The sequence below is a fragment of the Stylophora pistillata genome, chromosome 1 (assembly GCF_964205215.1).
Source record: "Stylophora pistillata chromosome 1, jaStyPist1.2, whole genome shotgun sequence".
In the NCBI taxonomy this organism is placed as follows: domain Eukaryota; kingdom Metazoa; phylum Cnidaria; class Anthozoa; order Scleractinia; family Pocilloporidae; genus Stylophora; species Stylophora pistillata.
The window spans coordinates 60355721-60377636 of NC_142519.1; the positions used below are offsets into that span (position 1 = coordinate 60355721).

Sequence of the window (21916 nt, forward strand, 5' to 3'; positions counted from 1 at the left end):
CATAGCTGGGTCCCATTTTGGTACCAATTGCTACACCATTGGTTTGTTTGAAAAAGTTGTCCCCGAATGAAAAACAACTGAGTGTGAGCACTAGTTCAGCTAAGCTAAGTAGTGTTTCAGATTTAGGTTCTTTAACAATGCGTTGACCGAAAAAATGTTTTAGGGCCAGAAGACCTTCGCTATTAGGAATGACTGTATAAAGAGACGTAATGTCCATAGTGAAAGGAAGGTTGTCATGGCCAAGGAAATTAAAGTCGCGAAACATTTGAAGAGCGTGTTGGCTGTCTTTGATATACGATGGTTAAGTTTTGACGATGGGAGCCATAATTTTGTCTAAATAGGAAGAAATAAGTTCGGTAGGGCAACTGCAAGTCGAGACAATGGGCCCACATAAGTTGTTAGGTTTGTGAAATTTAGGTAAAAAGTAAAGACAAGAAGTTCTAGGAGTAATTATGATGAGATGTGTTGCAGACATGCGAGCGGGCAGGCAGGCAGGCAGGCAGGCCCGTGCAGACAGGCACTCAGACAGGTAGATAGGGAGGCAGGAAGACAGGCATATAAGACCATCAAAACCATTTAAAATAATGGGTAAAGATAAAATTTGTAAGCTGTGCTGCCCTAGATATTCTGTCTTCTACAATTTAAGCACTAATTTTCAAGGAACCATATCCACACAGAGAAGGTGGAAGGGATATTTTCTCTGTTTAAGTAGACGGATGAATCTCTCCCGAAATTAAAATTCATTAAAAGCAAGAATATTTCATGGCATTTCTCGTTGCCATGTTCCCACCAATAACGTAGCTCCATTTTCTGCCTTTAAAAGCACACACAACCCACAATTCCTCTATTCGCTCCGACGAAGGGCTACCGCTCGAAACGTCAGCTTTTGTAATCGTTACGGTGGCCAATTTACCATTTCAACTTTGTTGATATATCCAAATTATTTCGTTACCCCCACCGACGCAGCCCAAAACAGCATAGAGAAGACTCAGTGCTGAAAAGGGGCTTACTGTTTTTTTGTCCTAATCCGAGGAGACTTGAATGTCTTGTCCTTTGCAGATGTCATAGCAAAGGCAACACATTATTCTCAATGATATTAAGACCCTGTGTTGGTCCAGTCTGGGGCATGAGACCTCGACCTCCTGCATAGCATTTCGGCCCTGAGATAAGCAAGCGGTGTTTTACATTGTACTTATTGCATGGTTTTTGTGAGTAGCCATTGTCACAATTGCATCTTATTATGCCGTCCTCGTAGTTAGGAATGCACATCCCCTTGTCGATGCACAGAGGAGTATTCTCCTCACAAGTATTGTACACGGAGATAATTATTTGGAGAGCTGCTTTGTTTCTTTTGTTATTTTCTTGTGGTTGCCCCCCCCCCCCCAAAAAAAAAACATGTCTAAACTGAGTTGTTGAACCTGAGTCTGGAAAATTCTGGTCAAAGTACGGGGGTGTTATTTAGAACTATTTAAAATCATTTATTGGTACGGTCAGCTTTGATGACTTCCAGCGAAAGTGACATGCAATTTTCGTTGCCCTAAACAGGGATAAACTTATAGCTTTATTGATTTTTTACTCCTGTCTCATACTTTGCTGATGGGCAAGACTGTTTGAAGAAAACATGAAGACGTGTTTGTGTCTGACGGTGTTTGTACGTCTGACGCCAATTCAAGCAACGGGGAACCGTTTGCCATTCTCGGGTGTCACCAAGGATTCCTTTCTTTCCTTGACTGATTATTTTGGACTAACTTTGGAAACACCAGCGTAAAAATGTTTGCTGTTTTCACGAAAATATTTTTAATATAACCGACTGCACGAGTGTTATCGTCAGTGAGAGTACTAGTACGCACGAGAGAAGCATTTTGAATAATTCCTAGATAATCAGAGAGGTGTTTTAAAACTTTTACAGGCCTAGATGTCACTTTTTGTATACGTTTTCCATCTTTCATTACAATTATAATTAATTTATCTGTACAACTCTTGTTTACGTTCATAGCCTTAGGTATCCAAGGTCTCGAATAGGCTTATTCTCTTTAATTTGCTCTGTTTTCTTTCTACATTTTTTCGTTGAGGCTCGAGGTTAAACTCGTGCAGGTTTTTCATTTATGTCTTGCCTCTTAAAAAGAAATGAAGCACTCTCTAGTGGGATGTATTTTACCTTACAGGAATTTTATTTACCTTTGCTCCTCGGCAAACAATGTCTTCATCTTCGGTGAAGTTATTATTCCCTTAAAAAATCGATCAGAGTAGCTAAACTGGCACTTGAAACTTTCCCCATGCTTTTTTGCTGTTTTAAAGTTGTAAGAGTTACATCGGATTTCTCTGAAGCACTCAAACTCGCAAACAGTTTCAGAATACCCTTTCATCTAGCTTTTTCCCCTCTACTGCTTTAGCAAAGTTTGTGGCCTCTCAATCATGCTCAGAAATAGGCCTAATCATACTGTAAACAACTGTGTTGACGAGAGGATCTATAGCTACATTGTCAGTTTTAAGAGGTTTAGAAAAGGTACAGGTCTGTTTTCATTGAGTGCTATTAGCTTACAGCCGTCTCAAAAAAAATCTAATGAAACAACTAAGGTGTTTAAATTATATCGTAAATGTTTTTGTTCTTGGGCCATCGTATTTTGATCAAAAATAAGACACAAACAATAGTGATAAATATATTGAACTTGCACATTTTGATTATGACTTGACGTTTCGTATGTACTCCTCATACATTTTCAAAAGTAACCGTTGAAATTTAAAACAGCTATGTACATATATAACTAAGGCCAGAGGGAACTGAAACCAAGATTAAGCAAAAAACTTAACAATAAATTATGTATTATTGACGCTCGGTAGGTGAGCATAATCTACGATAGCTTGCCAAGTCATTTTTTGCCGCATGTTTCATTCTTTGTCCAATCCAGAAAATTCTGATAAAAATGTATAATGAAATTTTCCGTTTTAATTCCCAAGCATCAAAACATTTATTCACACCTGTTAGTTCCACCATCTAATTTTATAATATTTACCATTGCGTTGAAAACAGACTATAATAATAATATACGTTAATTGAGGCTCCTCCTTTGGGGCTTTTCAGCCACAATGTAGACTAACTAAGAGCTTAAAAATTCCCACTGGCAGGAGGCAGACCAGTGGGCTATTTACAGAGCGCAGCCGAGGAGTTGAACTAGGGGCATCCGAGAACAAATCCAGTGAGTGGCAGGGTGGAGGACTTGAACCCGGGACACCGGATTACAAGTCCAGCACCCTAACCACTCGACCACGTCGTTCCTCCCGAGACTATAGATGGCAATTCTTCAACAAACAAAACACAATAAAAGTGAAGTTCAAAAATAAGTGATGCAGATTAAAAACAAAAACTTTATTTCAAAATTAAAATTTGTAATTTATTTTGCAAGTGACGGTAGAAATTTTAAGAAAAGTAGAAAAGTATGAAATATTTTGACAAACAGTTGTGCAAAAAGATAACAAACAAAAGCAATACGAAGAGCTCCCGCAAGGTACACATCTGCGCTTTCTCGCGTTTTCGACTGAAGATCTAATTTCAGTTGCTGTCGGCATCAGAAAAGTTGGTAACATGTTTCTACCATAACTAAAACAGTTGAATGTAGAGTAGCTCCTAATTTGTTTTTTACTGGCAACATCATTTTCCCAACCCAACGAATGCCAACAGATCTATGAAAGGAAGATATCTTTTTTGAGTTAGCCAAGTTATGATAGAAATGTCGAAAGCTGATCTTATTTTTCATACAGCTCAAGCGGAATTTCGGAGATCTGGGGTTAGTTTAATATAGGTAATCGCATAGGACCGAGTAAAATTAAGGATTAATATCACTTGTGTTTTCAGAAGTTGCTGAAATTGCCCGCCGAGTCGCTTCGACTCGGGCAATTTCAGCAACTTCTGAAAACACAAGTGATATTAATCCTTAATTTTACGTGACCCATGCGATTACATGTTAATGAAATTCAGGGGAAAATGACTGAATTTCTAAATGCGCTCTTCATTAATCAGTCATAGGAAGCCATTTAAAGTTGACAGAGAATCAATGGCCACAAACGCACGATTGAGCTGAATCAAATTTAATTTTTGGACAAAGATACCAGGACTTTGGATAGGCTTTTGATTTTAGATATATCTCTCCAGTGATGCCTGCATTACTTTCAGGCAGTCGTTCCCATCCCCGTTTTCTTTTCGTAACTCGGCATGCAACTGCGCCAGTGTTCGGTCGAGGACATCGCTCTCGTACTCTTCTAAATTTGTTTGGAAGTTTCCTTCACTCGCCCACTTTTTGAAAACGTTCTTCCAGTACTCCGTGCTTTTACCCTTGTTTTCGTTTTCACTCTTGTCTTTTAATTCAAGCTTAGTATTGCAGGGAAAACGCGATGAATGATGTGCCGTACTGTTGATGTGGAGATACAATGACAAGAGTGCATTACGTGATAGAAGGAATTTGTTCCAAGGAAGTGGAGAAATACTAAAAGTTGCTGTCTTGCTGATAGTGCTCTGTTACGTCTCGTTCTATGCTCCAAGTGCGAGCCTATTAATTCCAAAAGGCGGACGAAGGCGTCCACAGGCAGTCGAAACTTCTCTCGAAATTCCCTTGGATTTTCGGTGTCGAAAAGCCTTCTGTTTTGGAAATTCCAAGGTCGACGGATAACTTGACGTCTTAGCAGTTCGTCGAGTTCCTCATCACTAGAAGATGACATACTGTGACGCTCCCATGTCCTTTTTCAGAAGAAGTACTCAGTGTTTAAAAGTGACATGCGACAGGTATTTTGCACCTGTGATTTACAAGTCGAACTCTTGTAAAAATACAAGTTTGACTCTTGTAAAAGTTTTATTAAATTGGATACTTACCATCTTTTATACTTGTAGCGCTACACCTGTAATTTCAAGTCGGACACTTGTAACCTGGACTTGTAACGATGTTTCTTAAACTCGTTTACGGACACTTGTAACCTGGACTTGTAACGATGTTTATTAAACTACTTTTCGTCTGCACTTGTAAATATAACGGTCTAACTTATAGATTACGAGTGTAGAAGTTTTATTAAATTGACCCCTGCAGTATATGAGAAAATACCAATAGATAAGCGAGGGAGATGACTTTTTTGTATAATTCTGTATGGATCAAGCTTTCTCTTATTGGTTTCTACGTGGAAAGAAAAACGGGAAACAAAACAAACGTTCCTATTGTGTATCCATACTACAAACGGTTAAAATTTACTCGATTCACACACTGGACATTACTAGGTTACAGAGGTCGTGTGATCAAAAGGGCGCGAAACTGAACAAACAGGGAAGCCCGCTAACAATCTTAGAGAATGATGTAGCAAGACTGCGAGAACGATCAGAACGCGTTAAATACACAGCAGTCACTCAGAAATAGCATTACAATACGATTCACCCTGCAATCAAGTTTTACAGAAATTATTATAGACGCTAAACTAAAAATGGTTCGGCAAGTCGAATTCCACACTTTTGCTCTTGGTTTTCTTAGTCTTGATGCAGAATCTTAGAGTGAAATGCTCAAGAGGAATGGAAATGTGATCAAACTACAGCGAATGTTTTAAAAATAGTTCATTCTGATCAATGTCAAGTTTTAACCAATAACTGGGTTTTCAGTGAGTCTTTGCGAGATTTAACACAAATTTTGAAAATTTTCATTACAATTGCAACGACGAACAGAAATTCTGAAATCAGAAAAATTTTCTCAATTCCCACAGCTTTACTTGGCAAGGTTATAATCAGATAAATTGGTTTTATACATTGAACTGACAATTTAAAATGGCCAAGCACTTTAAATAGTCAGTAAAGCTGACGTTTCGAGTGTTAGCTATTCGTCAGAGTGAATACATTGGCTTGGCGAACGGAAGAGGGCGAAACAAAACAGTTTTAACGAAAATATTTGAAATAGAAGCGTGATTTACTTGTATCAAGAGCACCAAGAAGTTTAATGATTTAAATTGAAAGTAAATACAATTAAAATTACAATTACAACTTATCACTTATAGAGCGCTATTTACAATGACAGATCAACAGTGCTTTACAATCAATCATAACCCGCCCATCCCACCCCTGGGGAGGACATCCATCACACAGTAATCTCGTGCGTGGGAAATTAACGTCTCCTACCCCTAACCCTGTAGGAGACGGAACCTCCATTTATTCGTCCCTATCCGAGAAGACTAGAATATCTAACCATTTCTTGATGTTATAGAAAGGAAGCATATTCTTCTCAGTTATTTTAAGACCTTGAGTGTTGGTCCGACCGGGGCTCGAACCCTCGACCTCCCGCACAACAGTCCAACGCTCTATCCATTGAGCTAACCGGGAGGCGGTTAGCCTCCCGGTTAGCTCAAATGAAACGAAACTGACATCCTTTATTTCATTTTCACGTTGTTTATTGTATTTTTAACGCAGAAGTTACATGGAAATGAATGTTAAACCAAGAACAAAACATATCAAAATGGTGGTCATATATGCCCGTGTAGTGTGATGTTTCTATTGGCTAAAAGCAAAATATATTTAAGCTAATCCTTTTCTTACGCTAATTCAATTTAATCAAAGCGGTGGTGAGCGTGAAATAAACAAGAATGAAAAGGAAGGTGGTCATTGCATCTTGAACGAGCAAGGTGACCTATAGTTTTTATTGCGTAATTATGGTGTACAAATAGTCCTCTTTAATTTGGAGATATTTAAAAAATATTTATCAGAGGGAAAAAAGATATAGCGAAAAGGGTTCACGAAGCCTCTTACTCGATGATGCAAATTAAATTTTAACCTTAAAGGCTCGTCGTCCCTTAAACAAGCACAGTGAACTGTCTTTCTATATGTATATTTCGAAATAGACGTTGGAGGGGACCATTTAAGGAAAGTTTGAAAAAATTGTTCTTTAACTTTTATTTCTGAGAAATCACCTTAATCCTGTTGTCTATTCCATGAAACAGAGTTAGTGGAAAAGACAAATAAAGGGACTAAATCGAAAAGTTTAATTAGAGCGATGTTCAATTGAGTATCAAAAGAGATCAAAGGTTACGTTGGTTTGCTTCACTACTCCGTATGATTGGTCCTTAAAACTCGCGACACTTTCTCAACAAATTTTATGCGTGACTAACAGTAATCTCGACCTGGTCAGTCTAGTTTTACCACGCCTGAAATTGTTTGCTTGTTTTTATTTAGGTACTTATACCTGCCACTAATGAAACGTGCATAAGTGGAGATGTTGGTTGCAGCTTTCATTTTTCAGAATTATTGTCAATGGTTAGGCTAAGCTCGATCAACTCTAGGAATGGTGGATAAGAGCTGTGTTATTTTAATTTTCCCGTTGAAGTTACAGTCTTAAACTAAAGCCTTTGAGACTTTAGACTTTAGACACTTCTTTAAAATCTATTGTAAATATCACTACTTTTAAAAAGAAGCTCAAGTTTATCTGGATACAGAAATTTACTGATGAATGATAAAATCGAGAGTTAAAGTTGAAAGTTGATTTAAAGGTAATCGTTTTTAGATCTATCTGTGAATTTTTCAGTTTTTGTAAATTGGCATTGAAAAGCCATTTATTGGAATGTCAATAAAGTTTGTATTGTAAGTGAACTTGCAGAAGCTAACCTTTTAGTAAATCAGTAATAAGATAATGGAAGCACACATATGTATACATCATTGATCCTTGGGCTTGATTTTCATTTCAGAACGTTTGAGTGAATAGTAAGCGCCTCGGAAGGCCCTCCAGTTAACCCCTGTTCGGCCGCTGGTATCGTTATACAAACCGTTAAGATTGCATTGAACACACTGAGGGTTATAAAACCACCAGCCTCCTCCCTGATAATCACGTGCGCAGTGATAGAATGGTGACTGGTCATTATCTCGATCTTTGGTGGAAAACTGATTATCACTATAAAGGAAATTTACAAATGAAAAACATTATCAAATGACTTTTAATTACAAATAAAAAGATTCATAGAAACGTGTAAAAAGAGAAGCAAGACAAATACCAAGATTTCAGATTTGCTTTTGAGTGTTATTTGACTTTTTTCAGGATGTTCGCATTTTATGTTAATCAATCTTTTAAGGAGGGACGTTCTTTATAATTATTGGCTTGTAGAAGGTCATTTGTTTTTGTTATAGTTCCAAAATTCCGAACTTTTACCTGTAAAAAAGGTCCTGTTAAATTGTATGTTTTACGTACCTATGATATGTGAGGGAGTCACCGGCCTCGCCAGTATATCCTCCAAGAGTGAGCGTGTAATTTTCTGCCTCGTCTGTGACTTTGAAAGTGGCGTACTTAGCGTAGGTGATGTTCCCTTCAAAGTCTTCCAAGTCAACTCTCAACATGACGTCATCAGCGGCTGTCAAACGGTGAAGATTGTCGTTTCCAAGCCAGAACTCGCCGATCAGATTTCCAAACCCGTCTTTGTAAGTTTTCCAGTCATGTTCGAAGTCAACGGAGCCGTCCAAACGTCTCTGAAAAACGGTCCAACCTCCACCATCCGTGGTCATGTCACACAACACTTGAATTCGTTTGCCTCCATCTGGATTGATCGTGTACACTCCACTGGAATTGAAGCCATCTTTAAGGAGCTGCTGGCAGCTTTGTGCTTCTGCCGTATGCGTAACAGAAATAAATCATAAGGTTGATTACACTTCTTTGATAAAGCATTACGAGGAGAGCTGATGCGGTAACTCAGGATCTTTACTGTTTACAAGATTTGTTGTTAGATGATTATGAACACAGCAGTGGCTTACCTTGAGGCTCACCAGTCGGATTCTCTGTTCCCATAGGAGACCCAGATTATTGTACTGTCTTACGCTCTTGAAAAAGCGAGGGACAACTTTTGTTATTTCGCAACTCGAACTCAAAATTCACTATCTTTCGTTTTCTTAATAAGAATATCCTCATTCGGTGTATCCAAAAATACTAAGAAAGATCGACTAGGAAGTTTGACCAAGTGATAACAATGTGAAAAATTCCACTGTAAGGAAGCCTCCAGTTGCAGATCAAGTTAACTTTGAAGGGAGTAAAACACCTCGTATTATGAAGATTCTGTTCCAAACATGCATTCTGTCAGTAGAGAGTCGAAAATTAGTGAAAGCGCCAGCCACAATACTTACCGCATGGTTTTCCAGTATATCCAGATGCATAACGACATTTGCATTATGCAGTGTTGTCTTTATAATTGGGAACACAGATTTCGTTTTTTGCACAAAGGGAAGAATTGACCTCCCAATCGCTCTGTTGAAACAAAAACACCTGATTACTTTTACTACAACAAAGGTATCCTTGAGATTGATTGTTTGATAGACTTTTAAAATTGCACCTGTTTCATTTTTCAGATTGAATTGTAAGCTTCTAGACCGGCCAACACAAAGATTCCTGAAAGGACTAACACTCAGTGTTTTAAATTAACTGAGGGGATTGTAACGCCTTTGCTATGCTATCTGCAAATGGTTGGACGTTCTTGTCTTCTCGCACAAGGACGATCGAGTATCACCTAATTGTTCTGAATTCTATTTACCAGTGAGCTGAAAAGAAACTGGATATAACATCTCTGTTGCTGAAAGGGGAAGAAGTAGTATCAGATAAACAGACGTGGCTCAAATTGTTCAAAAGCACCTAAATAACCTACACAAAAGGATACATAACGCAATTATTTTTTCCAAAGTAAATCTAATCAACCTGGTAAACTTATGCTTTCGTTGTGCCCTTCATTGGTTTGTTTCGAATATCGCCGACAGTGCATTTACACCTGGGGATGAGTTGATTATAAAAACTCGAAAATATTATTTTGATTCTTGGGATTCACCACGAGGTTTCTATGGATGCAGTTCCGTTGGTAACGAAGGACCCCTATTAATTAATAATTTTCTTTAGTTGCCAACAAGTTCGCTGATGAATTCTTCTCAGAGTCAAATACAGACAATTGAGAGATATGTATTATCAACTGATCATTAAAAAAAATAACAGAGGGCATTTTCTACATGAGCTTTGTAAAAAAATATATTTTTCTTTAGCAAAGTTAACGTTACAGTCACAGTAGCAAAGATATTATACCTTTAAAACTTTAATAAACTCACAGAAAAACAATCTTTTTGTAATACGATTGCTCAAGAAAAACATCCATATGGACTGTTTCCAAAGAAAAAAGGAAATTGTTCCGCAATTTAAATAATTGAAAAGTTTTTTGTGTACTGCAGATGCTTACCTCTCACATAATTAGAATTAACCTAAAACTTAAATTTGCGATCAAAGAACTAAAAAGCAGCTCTTCAAGGAATTTTGTTCCATCTTTGATATTCTCTTTCCATTATATTCTTAGAACGAATCCTTATCTTCCAATTTTACCTGAGAATATTGAGAATATATGGTTTTAGTAACACAGTTGATTACACTGTCCTTGTTTTACACATTATATAATTTTTTTTCCCGTCATTAAAGAACGAGGAGGTTTGAGTTTTCTTTTTTAATCCGAAGTTGTTTCAGTAGAATCCTGAAAGACTCAAAAATTTACCCATCATGTCAGCGAACACTTTTGCAAAGTCAAGTTTATTATAAAGGGAATATAAAGCTTATCTGCTTCGTTCTAGAAAATGATATTCAGAATTTCTTACCATCATTCCTCTGTACAGAAATTCGTTGTCTTTGGTGAAATTCCTGAAGTTAGTGAAGCGATCAGAGTCGCTTAGTTGACATTTAAACTTCTTATTTGTTCTGGATCCAAAGTTGTAGGACACGCAGGAACTTTCTTCCACACACTGCAGTTGACATAGACCCTCTGAATCCACTTCTATTTCTCTAATAACACTTCCATTAAGACGTCGTCCCCTTATTTCTCTAACAAAGTTAACCGCCTTGATGTCAGGTGTTATGATTCGAGGGTCTCCGCATGTAAAAGCAATTGCTAAGGACGCTAAAAGTGGTTTAATCAGATTCATGTTTCGGAGTCTCTTACTTAGATGCCTCGGAATCTCTCAGTGGTTGATGTTTATGCATTTTTTAGTTTTCAACTTCGTATTCTCAATTATTAATGTGTAACTTGTTGTAATTTTAATTGAGCGAAAAGGAGAGTGAAGGTAAATCAAAGATGTTCCTAAGTCATCCGTCGTTACCAGTTCCCGATAAAATGTTTTGGTACTCGCAATTGTACATTTAAGTTTGGGGTCAGATTTTTATTGAACTGGACGCACACACCTGAAGGAAACTTTGGTTTAATTTTGGTGTTTTGACAGAGTTCCAGACCCTCGGCAACCTCTCCTCACCCCGTCTATAATTAGGGACCTTACGCAGTCAGGACGGCAACGCCACTGAAGACGTCGATTAAAAAATTAATTTCTACTTTTAGTTAGAATTTCGAAAATGACGGCATGGGTTTACCGTCTCATAGGGCGCCAGACCTCAACCTCAACATAATGCATGAAAGTAGCGTTGAGGGCCAAATGGAGATTAAAATAATTTGCCGTCGCGGTTTCGGTTCACAGACGACGCAAATTTTGGTGATTTCACGTTGTTGTTTTGCAAAGAGAAGCTAAGAAATGAACAAAGTCTTAAAACGCACGTGCTGGGCTATTGTTCTTCCAATTAGATCTTTTGTTTTTTCACGTTCCCGTCGCCGTCGCCGTCGTGGTTTGCGTAAGATCCCTATTGTCCCGCTTCATGCAGTGCAAGTAACTGGGGGGCGCTCGCTGGCCATTACTTTAACCTTCTCGTAGACTTTTCGTTGCCTCCAATGACATCGTCTTCGTGAACGAAAATTTTGGAACAAAGTCAGTGCTAACAATTGACTTAATTCTCTTACTCGGGATCCGCATATTTTGGTTTCCCCGACCAGATCTAATTAATGTCGCTTACTCATCTCGACAGCCGATAATGCAAAATGAGACAAACGAAAGCATCGTGAACAGCTCTCTAGGCGTGCAATCCCCTCAAATTCCTCTGACTGCCCCTACCCCCACCCTCCGGCGATAAATAATGGCTGAGTGCCTAATTGGCTTGAGCTACAGCCACGTGGGCGTAAGTTGGCGCCTCCTGTATTTTGCAAATAAATTTCGGGTGGCAATTACCGACAAACATTTTTTTAGCATTCGAGTTTGTTTATTATAATAACAGGAAAGAGACTAAAGCCAAATCAAGAATTCATTTACAGGGAGGGCTGACAAGGAGGATGGCGAAGCTGATTTCCGCTCCAATTGTAAAGAAACGTCCCAAAGTTGTTGGCTTAAAAAGATACACAACAGATCCAGGAATATTTGACTGCTTGGTTTGAAACTTTGATTCACAAAACACAGGGTTTAGTCTAAACTGGAGCCTGAATAAGTTATCACACATTTCGTCCAAGTTCATTGTTTCTCCATATAAAAGCTAGCACAACCTTGTTCCTGGGGACTTGTGCGTGAGCTTAAGCCGATCAATAACTTGAGGCTTTCTTTAAAAGTCTGATTCGGTAACACACACTAAGTGAATAAATAAAATGAATAAATCATGAATATTGGTCGCCGGAAAAGAACGACTACGAAATATAACTAAGTAACTAGAAGCATACTAGGGAAGGATGCGAGCGGGACACCGAAACCATCGTCGGCGCACACCCAAGAGAATGACAACTACAGCTTATGCCATATATCTGCTTTTCTAAAACTATCAGTCGGTCAAGATTGATCCACTAAAGCTATGAGAAAAAGATCGTTTCAATTAAGTCGCCATACGTAAAATCATGCATTTGTCATCCTGCGAAACTGATTTATTCCTTGGTTTTGACTTTCATCTCAGTGCGTTTTAGTGAGTAGTATAGGCCCCTGAATGTGTTCCAGTTGACACCATTAGCATAACAGGCATGTCGGCCATTGAGGTACAATCCGTTCAGATTGGAACCATGGCAGTTATTGTACCACCACGCCCCCTTAAAGAGTTGGGAACAGCTGGCATCATATAGATCACTATCTTGATCTTTCGTGGAAAACTACATTTGGCTGGAATAAAATAAAACTGACGTTGCCATGTTTATTTCTGCACAGCCATTGTAGAGATAATGTTCTCATTAAACTTAGAACACCAACTCTGCTCAATGGAATTACGTTGACAAATTGCCTTACAGAAAAACCGAGAGACACCAGAGAGATAGAGATGAAGAACTAGATTTGTAATACAATATCATAGAGAGGAATAGAATAGATTAGTTAGTCGTAAAAACGACCAACCGGAGAAATCTTTTAACAATGGAAATATATGCCGTTCAGTTTCTTTCCGGTATCAGTTCTCTAAGGCCACAAATGCTAATCATAGCGCGCCCCTCTTCCGGCTGGTTATAGATTCGCTCTCTGTCAACACGAAAACATTTCTTACTTGTGTGGTGCCATAAAGTCCCCAGCCGTTCCACTGTATCCTCCAGTTAAAAGCCTGTACTTATCTGCCTCGCCTGCCACCTTAAAAGTCGTTTACTCAGCGTACTTGATGTTCTCATCCTGAAAGTCTTCCAGGTCAACTCTCAACATGACGCCATCAGCGGCTGTCAAACGGTGAAGATTGTCGTTTCCGAGCCAGAATTCGCTTTTCAGATTTCCAAACCTTCTTATGCAGGATTCCCATCAACGATAGAAGTCAATAGAGCCATCCAAACGTCTCTGAAAAATAGTCCAACCTCCACCATTCGTGGTCATGTCACACAACACTTGAGTTGGTTTGCCGCCATCTGGATTGATGGTGTACAAGCCACTGGAACTGAAACCACCTTGAAACAATTGAGAGCAGCTCTTCGCTTCTGTTAAAAAGAAAACGGAGGGGGGTTTTAAGATTAAGCCACAATTGATGTTAAAACACTGCCATGTGTAAATTCTTAACTTACTGCATGGTTTTCCGATACAGCCATCCTCACATTTGCATCCATCGCCTCCATCTTTATAACTGGGAATGCAGATTCCTTTTGTGCCGCATTGTAACCTGTCATCCTCGCAATCACTCTGTTAAGAAAATACCTCCTTGGAAACCTTTCCTTTTCAATTTTATCATAATGCATGACATTTGGCTTCTCAAGAAAAACTATTTAAAAATACTTTAAACTTAAGATAGGTGTAGATGTACTCAAGAGGTGCGATATCTCTCTTTAGAACATAGCTAGCAGAGTCGCGCAATCAAATTCATTATACGTAAGCGTGTTCAAAATCCCGATAGTGCACGCTGATAGCGTCAGAAAAACCGAATTCGCCAGAAATGTTTTTTTTTTTCGCACGAGCGGCCATTCTTAGTGCGGGGAAAAATAATTTATAACATAACCAAAGTAAAGCGCGCGCTCTGATTGGTCAATTTAGCGTCCCCCATTTGCCCATGGGTGTACGCTGCTGACGTGAGCAAATGCAAAGACTATTTTTCCGCGCGCGCTTGTTTTTTCTGGTCACGTAAGATTTGTTAAATAAAAGGGAACTCTTTAGCTACAATGTATCAATGTTATGTTATAAAACAAATGGTAAACACCACAGCGTACACTACTGAGTTATGGATGCACTTGGGAGGTTTGCTAAGCACTCAAGAAGCTAGAGTCGCTCTCGGCTATCGCCTCGAGCGACTCTTACGCTTCTTTCGTGCTTAGCAACCTCCCGCGTGCATCCATAACTCAATAGTGTACGCTGTGGTGTTTACCATTTGTTAAATATTTCGCTACAATAATGGATATGAACAGAAACTCGGCCTACTAGTCCGAAAACGAAGACAATGTTTCGACCTTTTCCCTTGGGCTAGAGTTCTTAAATGAGGCAGAAAAAGAGAAAAACAACGGAAAAGGAGAATCGACCTCAGCGCCGTCACGATTCGCTTCAACTGATATTGTTGTCCGTTTTTCGCGTCGGATTTGATGCACAATTCTACCGGCTATGTTTTAAAACAATTGGTTCATGCTTTCAGCTGTGCACTACCGAGTTATGGAGCACGTGGCTTCCCACGTGCTCCACGTGCTCCACGTGCTTTGGAGAGCACTCAAGAAGCTAGAGTTGCCCTCGGCTATCGCCTCGGGCAACTTTTACGCTTCTTCCTGAAAGGAAAGTTTCTAAGCAACATCTATGCGAAAGAAAAAAAGCAAGGCTAAGATATTAAACGCATCACATCACAGCCTAAACTGCGTTGTCTTTTAGTAATTAGACATTGTTTAGTATTTAGTCATTGTTGATGGACTAGGACAGATTTAGCTTACCGTCATTCCTCTGTAAATGAAATTTTCATCCTCGGTAAAGTTAGCAAATCCAGCGAATCGATCAGAGTCGCTTAGCTGACACTTGAATCTCTCTGAGTCGCCCTTTATGGCTCCAAAGTTATATGAATGACATACTTCTTCGTCCACACATTCCAGCTGGCGAGAAATTTCCGAATCAACTTCCTATCTCTTATAATGCTTCCGCTCAGCTTTTTGTCCTTCTATCTTGTTTACAAAGTTAAGAGCTCTCAGGTCTGGCTCTGAAATACGGCTTACGCCGTACACAACGGCACAAAGAAGAATTGTTATACGGAGATGCATGTTTGGTCTTCACTACCAGCAAGTTTATGATGAAGAAAAATGAATGTTTGCTTGACTTCTTATTGCTTAACTAGGCCAGCAGGTGTAAGGAAATTGCCAGTCAGAATGAAAACAGAGTACACAATACAATATGCTTATGAGCTGACCATCATTTAATGACTGTTGACAATTTAAGACAGTATCAAAGTTTCCTTTTTGTGTTCTAAAAGTTAGCAGTTATTGTTTTTTTCGGGGGGGGGAGGGAGGGTTTATTAGTCTCCATCAAATGCCTTTTTAACAATTCTGCAAATAGCATTTCATGATGGCCTCCGTAATGAACCTCGCGTTAGCTTTTTTATTTATTTATTTATTTATAATAACTTCATTTGCCTAAATAATAAGATAATAATAATAATAATAATAATACAGACAGATAACAATAGAAATAACATCGAGATGCAAAAAGGCAAAAAGGGTCAAGCCAGAGAGGAACTAAATTCTCATTGACGGCAGCCCCCAGAATAAAAGCAATATGCAATAAAAATAAAACTAAAATGTAAAGGTAAAAATTATTGAAAAAACAAGTTAATTGATAAATGGATATTGGTGCAATATTATTGATATTATTTAAAAATGTGTTCTTTCAGTTTTTTTTTAAACTTACTAGCAGAGCTAGAGCTAACTATGTCACTTGGCAAGTCATTCCAGATTTTTATATATTTATACCAAAAAGAGTTCTTGAGGATATTTGTTCGAGCATAAGGCGTCCAGATTCTGACATTGTTGGTAGATCTCGTCCGACTATTGGAGAAAGTTAAGTAATTACATAAGTCTACTCTTGAAAAGCCATTAATGAATTTGAATAATTGCACTAAACTAAGAAATTCACGACGCGAGTTGAGTGTTGGCCAGCCAAGATACTTCAAACGTTCACTATAGTCGATAGAACCACCAAGGATCCACCTGGAAGCATTCCTTTGCACTCTTTCAAGCTTATCAGAAAGATATTGTTGATGTGGATTCCACACAGGACAGGCATACTCAACAATTGGCCGAACCATAGACTTGTATCCAATTGATATTGCTTCAGAGCTTTTCCCAAATGTGCGCTTTAGTAGGCCAAGTATCTTATTTGCTTTAGCAGCAACAGAGAGAACATGCGGTTTCCAAGATAAGTCAGATGATATAGTGACTCCAAGATGTTTGTGTGTTTTAACCTGTTCCAGTGGGATTGAATTGATGTTGTACGAGCAAGGTGTTACAGATCTAGATCTCGTGATTTTCATACATTTGGATTTAGTTGCTTTAAGTTTCAAAAGCCACTTTTTACACCAGTCTACGATCTGAGACAAGCTTTCACACACAGGTTGATGAACAGATGATGGATGATCTGAGTTAAACAATAGAGTATCATCGGCAAACATTTCACTTGAACACGATAAGTTCTCAGGTATATCGTTGACATACAACAAGAACAACATTGGCCCAACAATACTTCCCTGAGGGACACCAGAGTAAACCATGGACCAGTCTGAGCTTTCACCTTCCAGAACAACACGTTGGAAACGATCTTGCAGGAAATCACCTAGCCACTCGAGAATCTGACCATTGATACCATATCGGCCAAGCTTAGAGATGAGATGTTTGTGTGGGACTGAGTCAAACGCTTTCTCAAAGTCCAAGAAGACGACATCTGATGTTTTGTTTTTATCTAAGGCTGATGCCCAGGAGTGAAATAGGCGAATAAGTTGGGATGTGCAGGAAAAACCAGCTCGAAAGCCATATTGATGAGGGCTTAACAAGTCATGATCTTCTAGATGAGCCATAATATGTCTTGTGACTAGCTTCTCTAGGGTCTTAACTACAAGCGATGTTAGAGAAATTGGACGATAGTTAGAAACATATTCTTTACCACCATTTTTGTAAACTGGGGTGATGTTGGCAGACTTCCAGTCACGAGGTAGTTTTCCTCTATTCAGAGACATATTGAATAACTTTGACAGTGGATCAGAAATTACAGAGGCTGCCTCCCGGAGCAAACGTGCAGACAAACCATCCGGGCCAGTGGCTTTATTCACATCAAGGGTAAGCAAAAGCTCTCCCACATTAGCACTAGAGCACATGAGATCTGGTATAACGAAGCCTGAACCATGTGAATGGGCATCCTCATCGACATCGGTAGCTGGGTCAGGGCGGGTAAACACCGACGCGAAAAATTTGCAAAATAACTCTGCTTTGTCCTTGCCAGTAGAAGCCGTGACACCACGATCCGACCATTTCATAGTGACAGGTATTGATTTGTTTTTCGTTTTGGATTTTATAGAAGACCAGAAGCGTTTAGGGTTTTTGGAATCAATTAATGAGTGAACATGTTGGTAATAACTCTTATTAAGTTCCGATTTAACTTTATTCCTTAACGATTTATATTTATTCCAATCAACTTCAAGCTGGGTAGATTTGGCTTTCTTCCAAAGGCGTTTTCTTTTGTGGAAAAGCTTGCGTATATCAGAAGTGATCCAGGGCACATTTTGTCTTGATTTTATTTTCTTCGAAGGAACGTTGTTTTCAATGGCTTTAAAGAATGCAGACTTCCAATTTAACCAAACCTCTTCCATTGTGTCATTGTCGTTCAATATAGCGTCCCATGGGATATTTGATAGTTCAAGACGAAAGTTATCCCAATTAGCATTTTTGTAGTCAAAGATTTGTTTTGGTCGTTGATATGGACGAGTGACTTTGCATGTCAACTTGAGAGAGACAACATTGTGGTCTGAAGAGCCAATTCCGTCCAAAATTTGGATGTTTTTAAGTGATTCTGGACGATTAGATATCACAAGGTCTGGGATAGCATCTTGACGCGTAGGCTCGTCGATCAATTGAGAGAAACCATAGAAGTTCACAATATTATCCCAGAAATAGTCTGATAAGACATTTGGTTGAGAAGGGCATATCAAGTCCCAATCAATATCCGGAAAATTAAAGTCACCCAAAAGAACAACATTAGTGTGATCGGATACCACTGTAACTTTTTCTAGTGACCTTTTAAGGCCTTCTAGATAGTTCATGTCACTTGAAGGAGGGCGGTAGAATACTCCTAGGAAGTACGATCCAGAATTTTTCAGTGGAATTTCGGCCCATAAGAGTTCGCAAATATCTTCTTCCAAATCAGGACGTCTTGAGCATGATATATTAGATTTAACGGCTAAAAGTACACCGCCACCTCTACTTCCACGGTCATTTCGAAGAACATTATTTGAAGATGGAAGGATTTCGTTGTCGGCTATTCCCTCATGAAGCCATGTTTCGGTTATCGCAATTATGTCGGGGTTCATCAGCGCTACATGACTCTGAAGCTCCAGTCTTTTATTGACGATACTTCTTGCGTTAAAGGAAGATATTTTAAGAGTATTCTTTCCCAATGGTGGACCAGGGTTTCTTGAGTTACATTGTCTGTGAGGTCCTGGATGAGGATGAATGTCTCCACTTCTAACCACAGAAAGAGCAACCGGGTTGAAGGAAGCCGTACAGTTTGAATAGTACGCCACTCTTGAGCTTCCTTTAAACATTATTATTCAGGTTATTTTATTATATCATTTTGTTGCTATACTCGTATCAAAACTCTGTCGAATTGCATCATATAACAGCCATGCAATCTGGCTCTGAAAAAAGGGTTATTCCCACAGAAAGCCACAAAGAAAATTTATCGTAAAGAGACGCATGTTGAGTATTCACCTTGAGAAAGGTTATGATGAAATAGAGTAAATTTTTTTTTCATTTTTGGTGCCTAATGAACTTCATATATTCATTGTATCTGATTTATCATCACGGGTTTATTACGAGTCAACTTAACGGCCTGCTCCCAGTTGGCTTGTTAGCTCAATTGGTAGAGCGCTGCACTAGTATCGCAGAGGTCAGTGGTTCGAATCCCGTACAGGCCTGATTTTTTTCAGGTCTGATTTTCGCTATTGCATAAATAGCGCTATCTACCGCGAAGGATCGTGCATCATGCGCAATTACGGTATACTAAGTAGGTGCAGGAAAATTGCCAGAATGAAAACTGTACAAGTAATACGATATGCTTTTAAGGTGACCATTCGCGTAGGCCTGTTGCTTAAGTAGTATATAAATCATTTCAAATTACATCATGTCGCAGGGTATTCCTATTTCTTTCACCCAGACTCTATTTTTCGCGGAGCGAGGGTTGATTCATTTTTTCTCATACAGAGAGCCTAAATAAAACATAAAATGAGTTATTTCACGTTATATTTTAACCCAGATAAAGGAACTTTTCAATTTTCTTTAGCTGTCTGCTGTATATAGTAACGATATATACATGTTTCAATAACTGATTAATTTTCAGAAAATATGACTCTTTTTTTTATCAAATTTTAATTGCATCTTTGAGATCCTACGCGGAAACACGACTGATACTGAGATAATTTGGATATATCAACAAAGTTGAAATGGTAAATTGGCCATCGTAACGATTACAAAAGCTGACGTTTCGAGCGTTAGCCCTTCATCAGAGATAGGCTGTTTAGAGAAGAATAAGAATATTATGATTTACGTTCAGTCGCAGAGGAAAGTTCGAGTGAAAATTTTTTTTTTGTAAAGAAAATCAATGAGATGGTGGATCAGCAATGTAACTAAATTTTTGAAGCAGGAGTGTGCATTGCAAATTTTCAAGTGCATTTAAAGAAGTTTTTAATTAAGGCCTGTTTAAATTGGTCCATTAATTTTATAATTTAGGGAAGCAGGCACTCTGTCATAGCTTTCTGTGCCTCCTTTATTTCCCTGAGGCTTTTCTTGCTTTTGAGCGTTTATTTCCTTTATGCTTTATGCAGCATGCTGAATTAGAAAATATAGATGAACATGAGTTCACGACTCCTCACACTTAGTTCATATTTCACCCTTTTTTCGACTAATTATTTTTCTTCAGTTTATTTTTTAAGTTGTATCCTGTTGGAGATTGTTGATGCTCGATTGTTTATCTTTCTGGTCAGAAATGGGAAATTTTATTAATAAGTTTAGACTTATTTGCAGGTTGCATTTTTTTACAACTAATTATTTCAATCGCAACAAAGCACATAAAACAACTTCGTACATCCAAAAGTGTTTTTGGATTAAGATTCAGAAAAAAAATGTTTAATAGACGACTGAGAAAGACAAAAATGAAAAAACTCAATAAAAATTTCGACTGCATAATTAAATCACTGAAAAGGACTGTGGTTGTAGTCTGCAATGATAAGTAAAGATTGACGGTCTCCTTCACCGATTTGCTCAGTCCTTTTAAGAAGTAAGAAAAGTTGAAATGCTCTCATACAGAGAGCCTGAATGAAACATAAAATGAGTTATTTCACGTTATATTCTCAGCCAGATTAAAGAACTTTTCAATTTCCTTTAGCTGTTTGCTGTATATATTAACGATATTGTTTCAATAATTGATTAACTTTCAGAAAACATGACTCTTTAATTTGATAAGATTTTAATAGCATCATTGAGATCCTACGCGGAAATACAACTGATGCTGAGAAAAGCTGCTTAGAGAAGAATGAGAATCTTATGATTTGTGTTCAGTCGCAGAGGAAAGTTGGAGTGAAATTTGTCTTTTTTTTGTAAAGAAAATCAACGAAGAAGGTGGATCAGCAATGTAACTAAATATTTGACGTAGGAGCGTACATTGCAAATTGTCAAATGCTCTTAAGCAAGGTGTTAATTAAGGCCTGTTTAAATTGGTGTATTAATTTAAGGAAGCAGGTACTCTGTCATAGCTTTCTGTGCCTCCTTTATTTCCCTGAGGCTTATTTTGCTTTTGAGTGCTTGTTTCCTTTATGCTTCATGCAACATGCTGAATTAGAAAATATAAATGAACATGAATTCACGATTTCTCACATATTTTACGCTTTTCATTAATTAATTTTCTTAAGTTTCTTTTTCAAGTGGTATCCTGTTGGAGATTGGTGATGCTCAATTGTCAGGTCAGAAATGAGAAATTTTATTCTAAAGTTTAGACTTATCCGCAGGTTGAATTTTTTTACAACACAAATTATTGCAATCGCAACAAACCAAATAAAACTTGTAGAGTTATACACGGATACCACCACTTTCATCGTTTAATATCTTGATCTTTGGTAGAAAACTGCATATCCCCGACAAAAAATTACGAACACGATCGTTGTATTTTTTATTTCCGGAGTTGAACAAGTTGTTGACATTCTGTTGTTAGAGCAGAAATTGTGATGCAGAACATCGAGGAACGCGCCCTTTGGACTTGCCGACAAACGATACCGCTTTGGCTACGTTACGTTGACGACACATTCACCGCCGTTCGACTCGACGAAATCGACGCATTTTACCACTACCTCAACGAACAAAACACTGACATACAGTTTACCAGAAAAGTCGAAGAAAATGGCAAACTTCCTTTTCTAGACTG

General features: G+C 38.4%; 1 protein-coding gene and 1 pseudogene across 2 annotated transcripts; both read right to left on the reverse strand.

The window, feature by feature from the left end:
* Positions 1-6379: 6379 nt before the first annotated feature.
* Positions 6380-10997, reverse strand: LOC111342128 (microfibril-associated glycoprotein 4). Its single transcript, XM_088727042.1, is given in 4 exon segments — positions 6380-7901; positions 8196-8607; positions 9119-9239; positions 10616-10997. Coding segments are annotated over 4 exon segments (1092 nt in total). The 5' UTR covers positions 10940-10997; the 3' UTR covers positions 6380-7666.
* Positions 10998-11392: 395 nt separating this feature from the next.
* Positions 11393-15501, reverse strand: LOC111333574 (microfibril-associated glycoprotein 4-like; annotated as a pseudogene). Its single transcript, XR_015995397.1, has 4 exons — positions 15181-15501; positions 13843-13957; positions 13358-13758; positions 11393-12999 (listed from the first exon to the last, which is right to left on the reverse strand). The product of XR_015995397.1 is annotated as a microfibril-associated glycoprotein 4-like (transcript).
* Positions 15502-21916: the final 6415 nt, after the last annotated feature.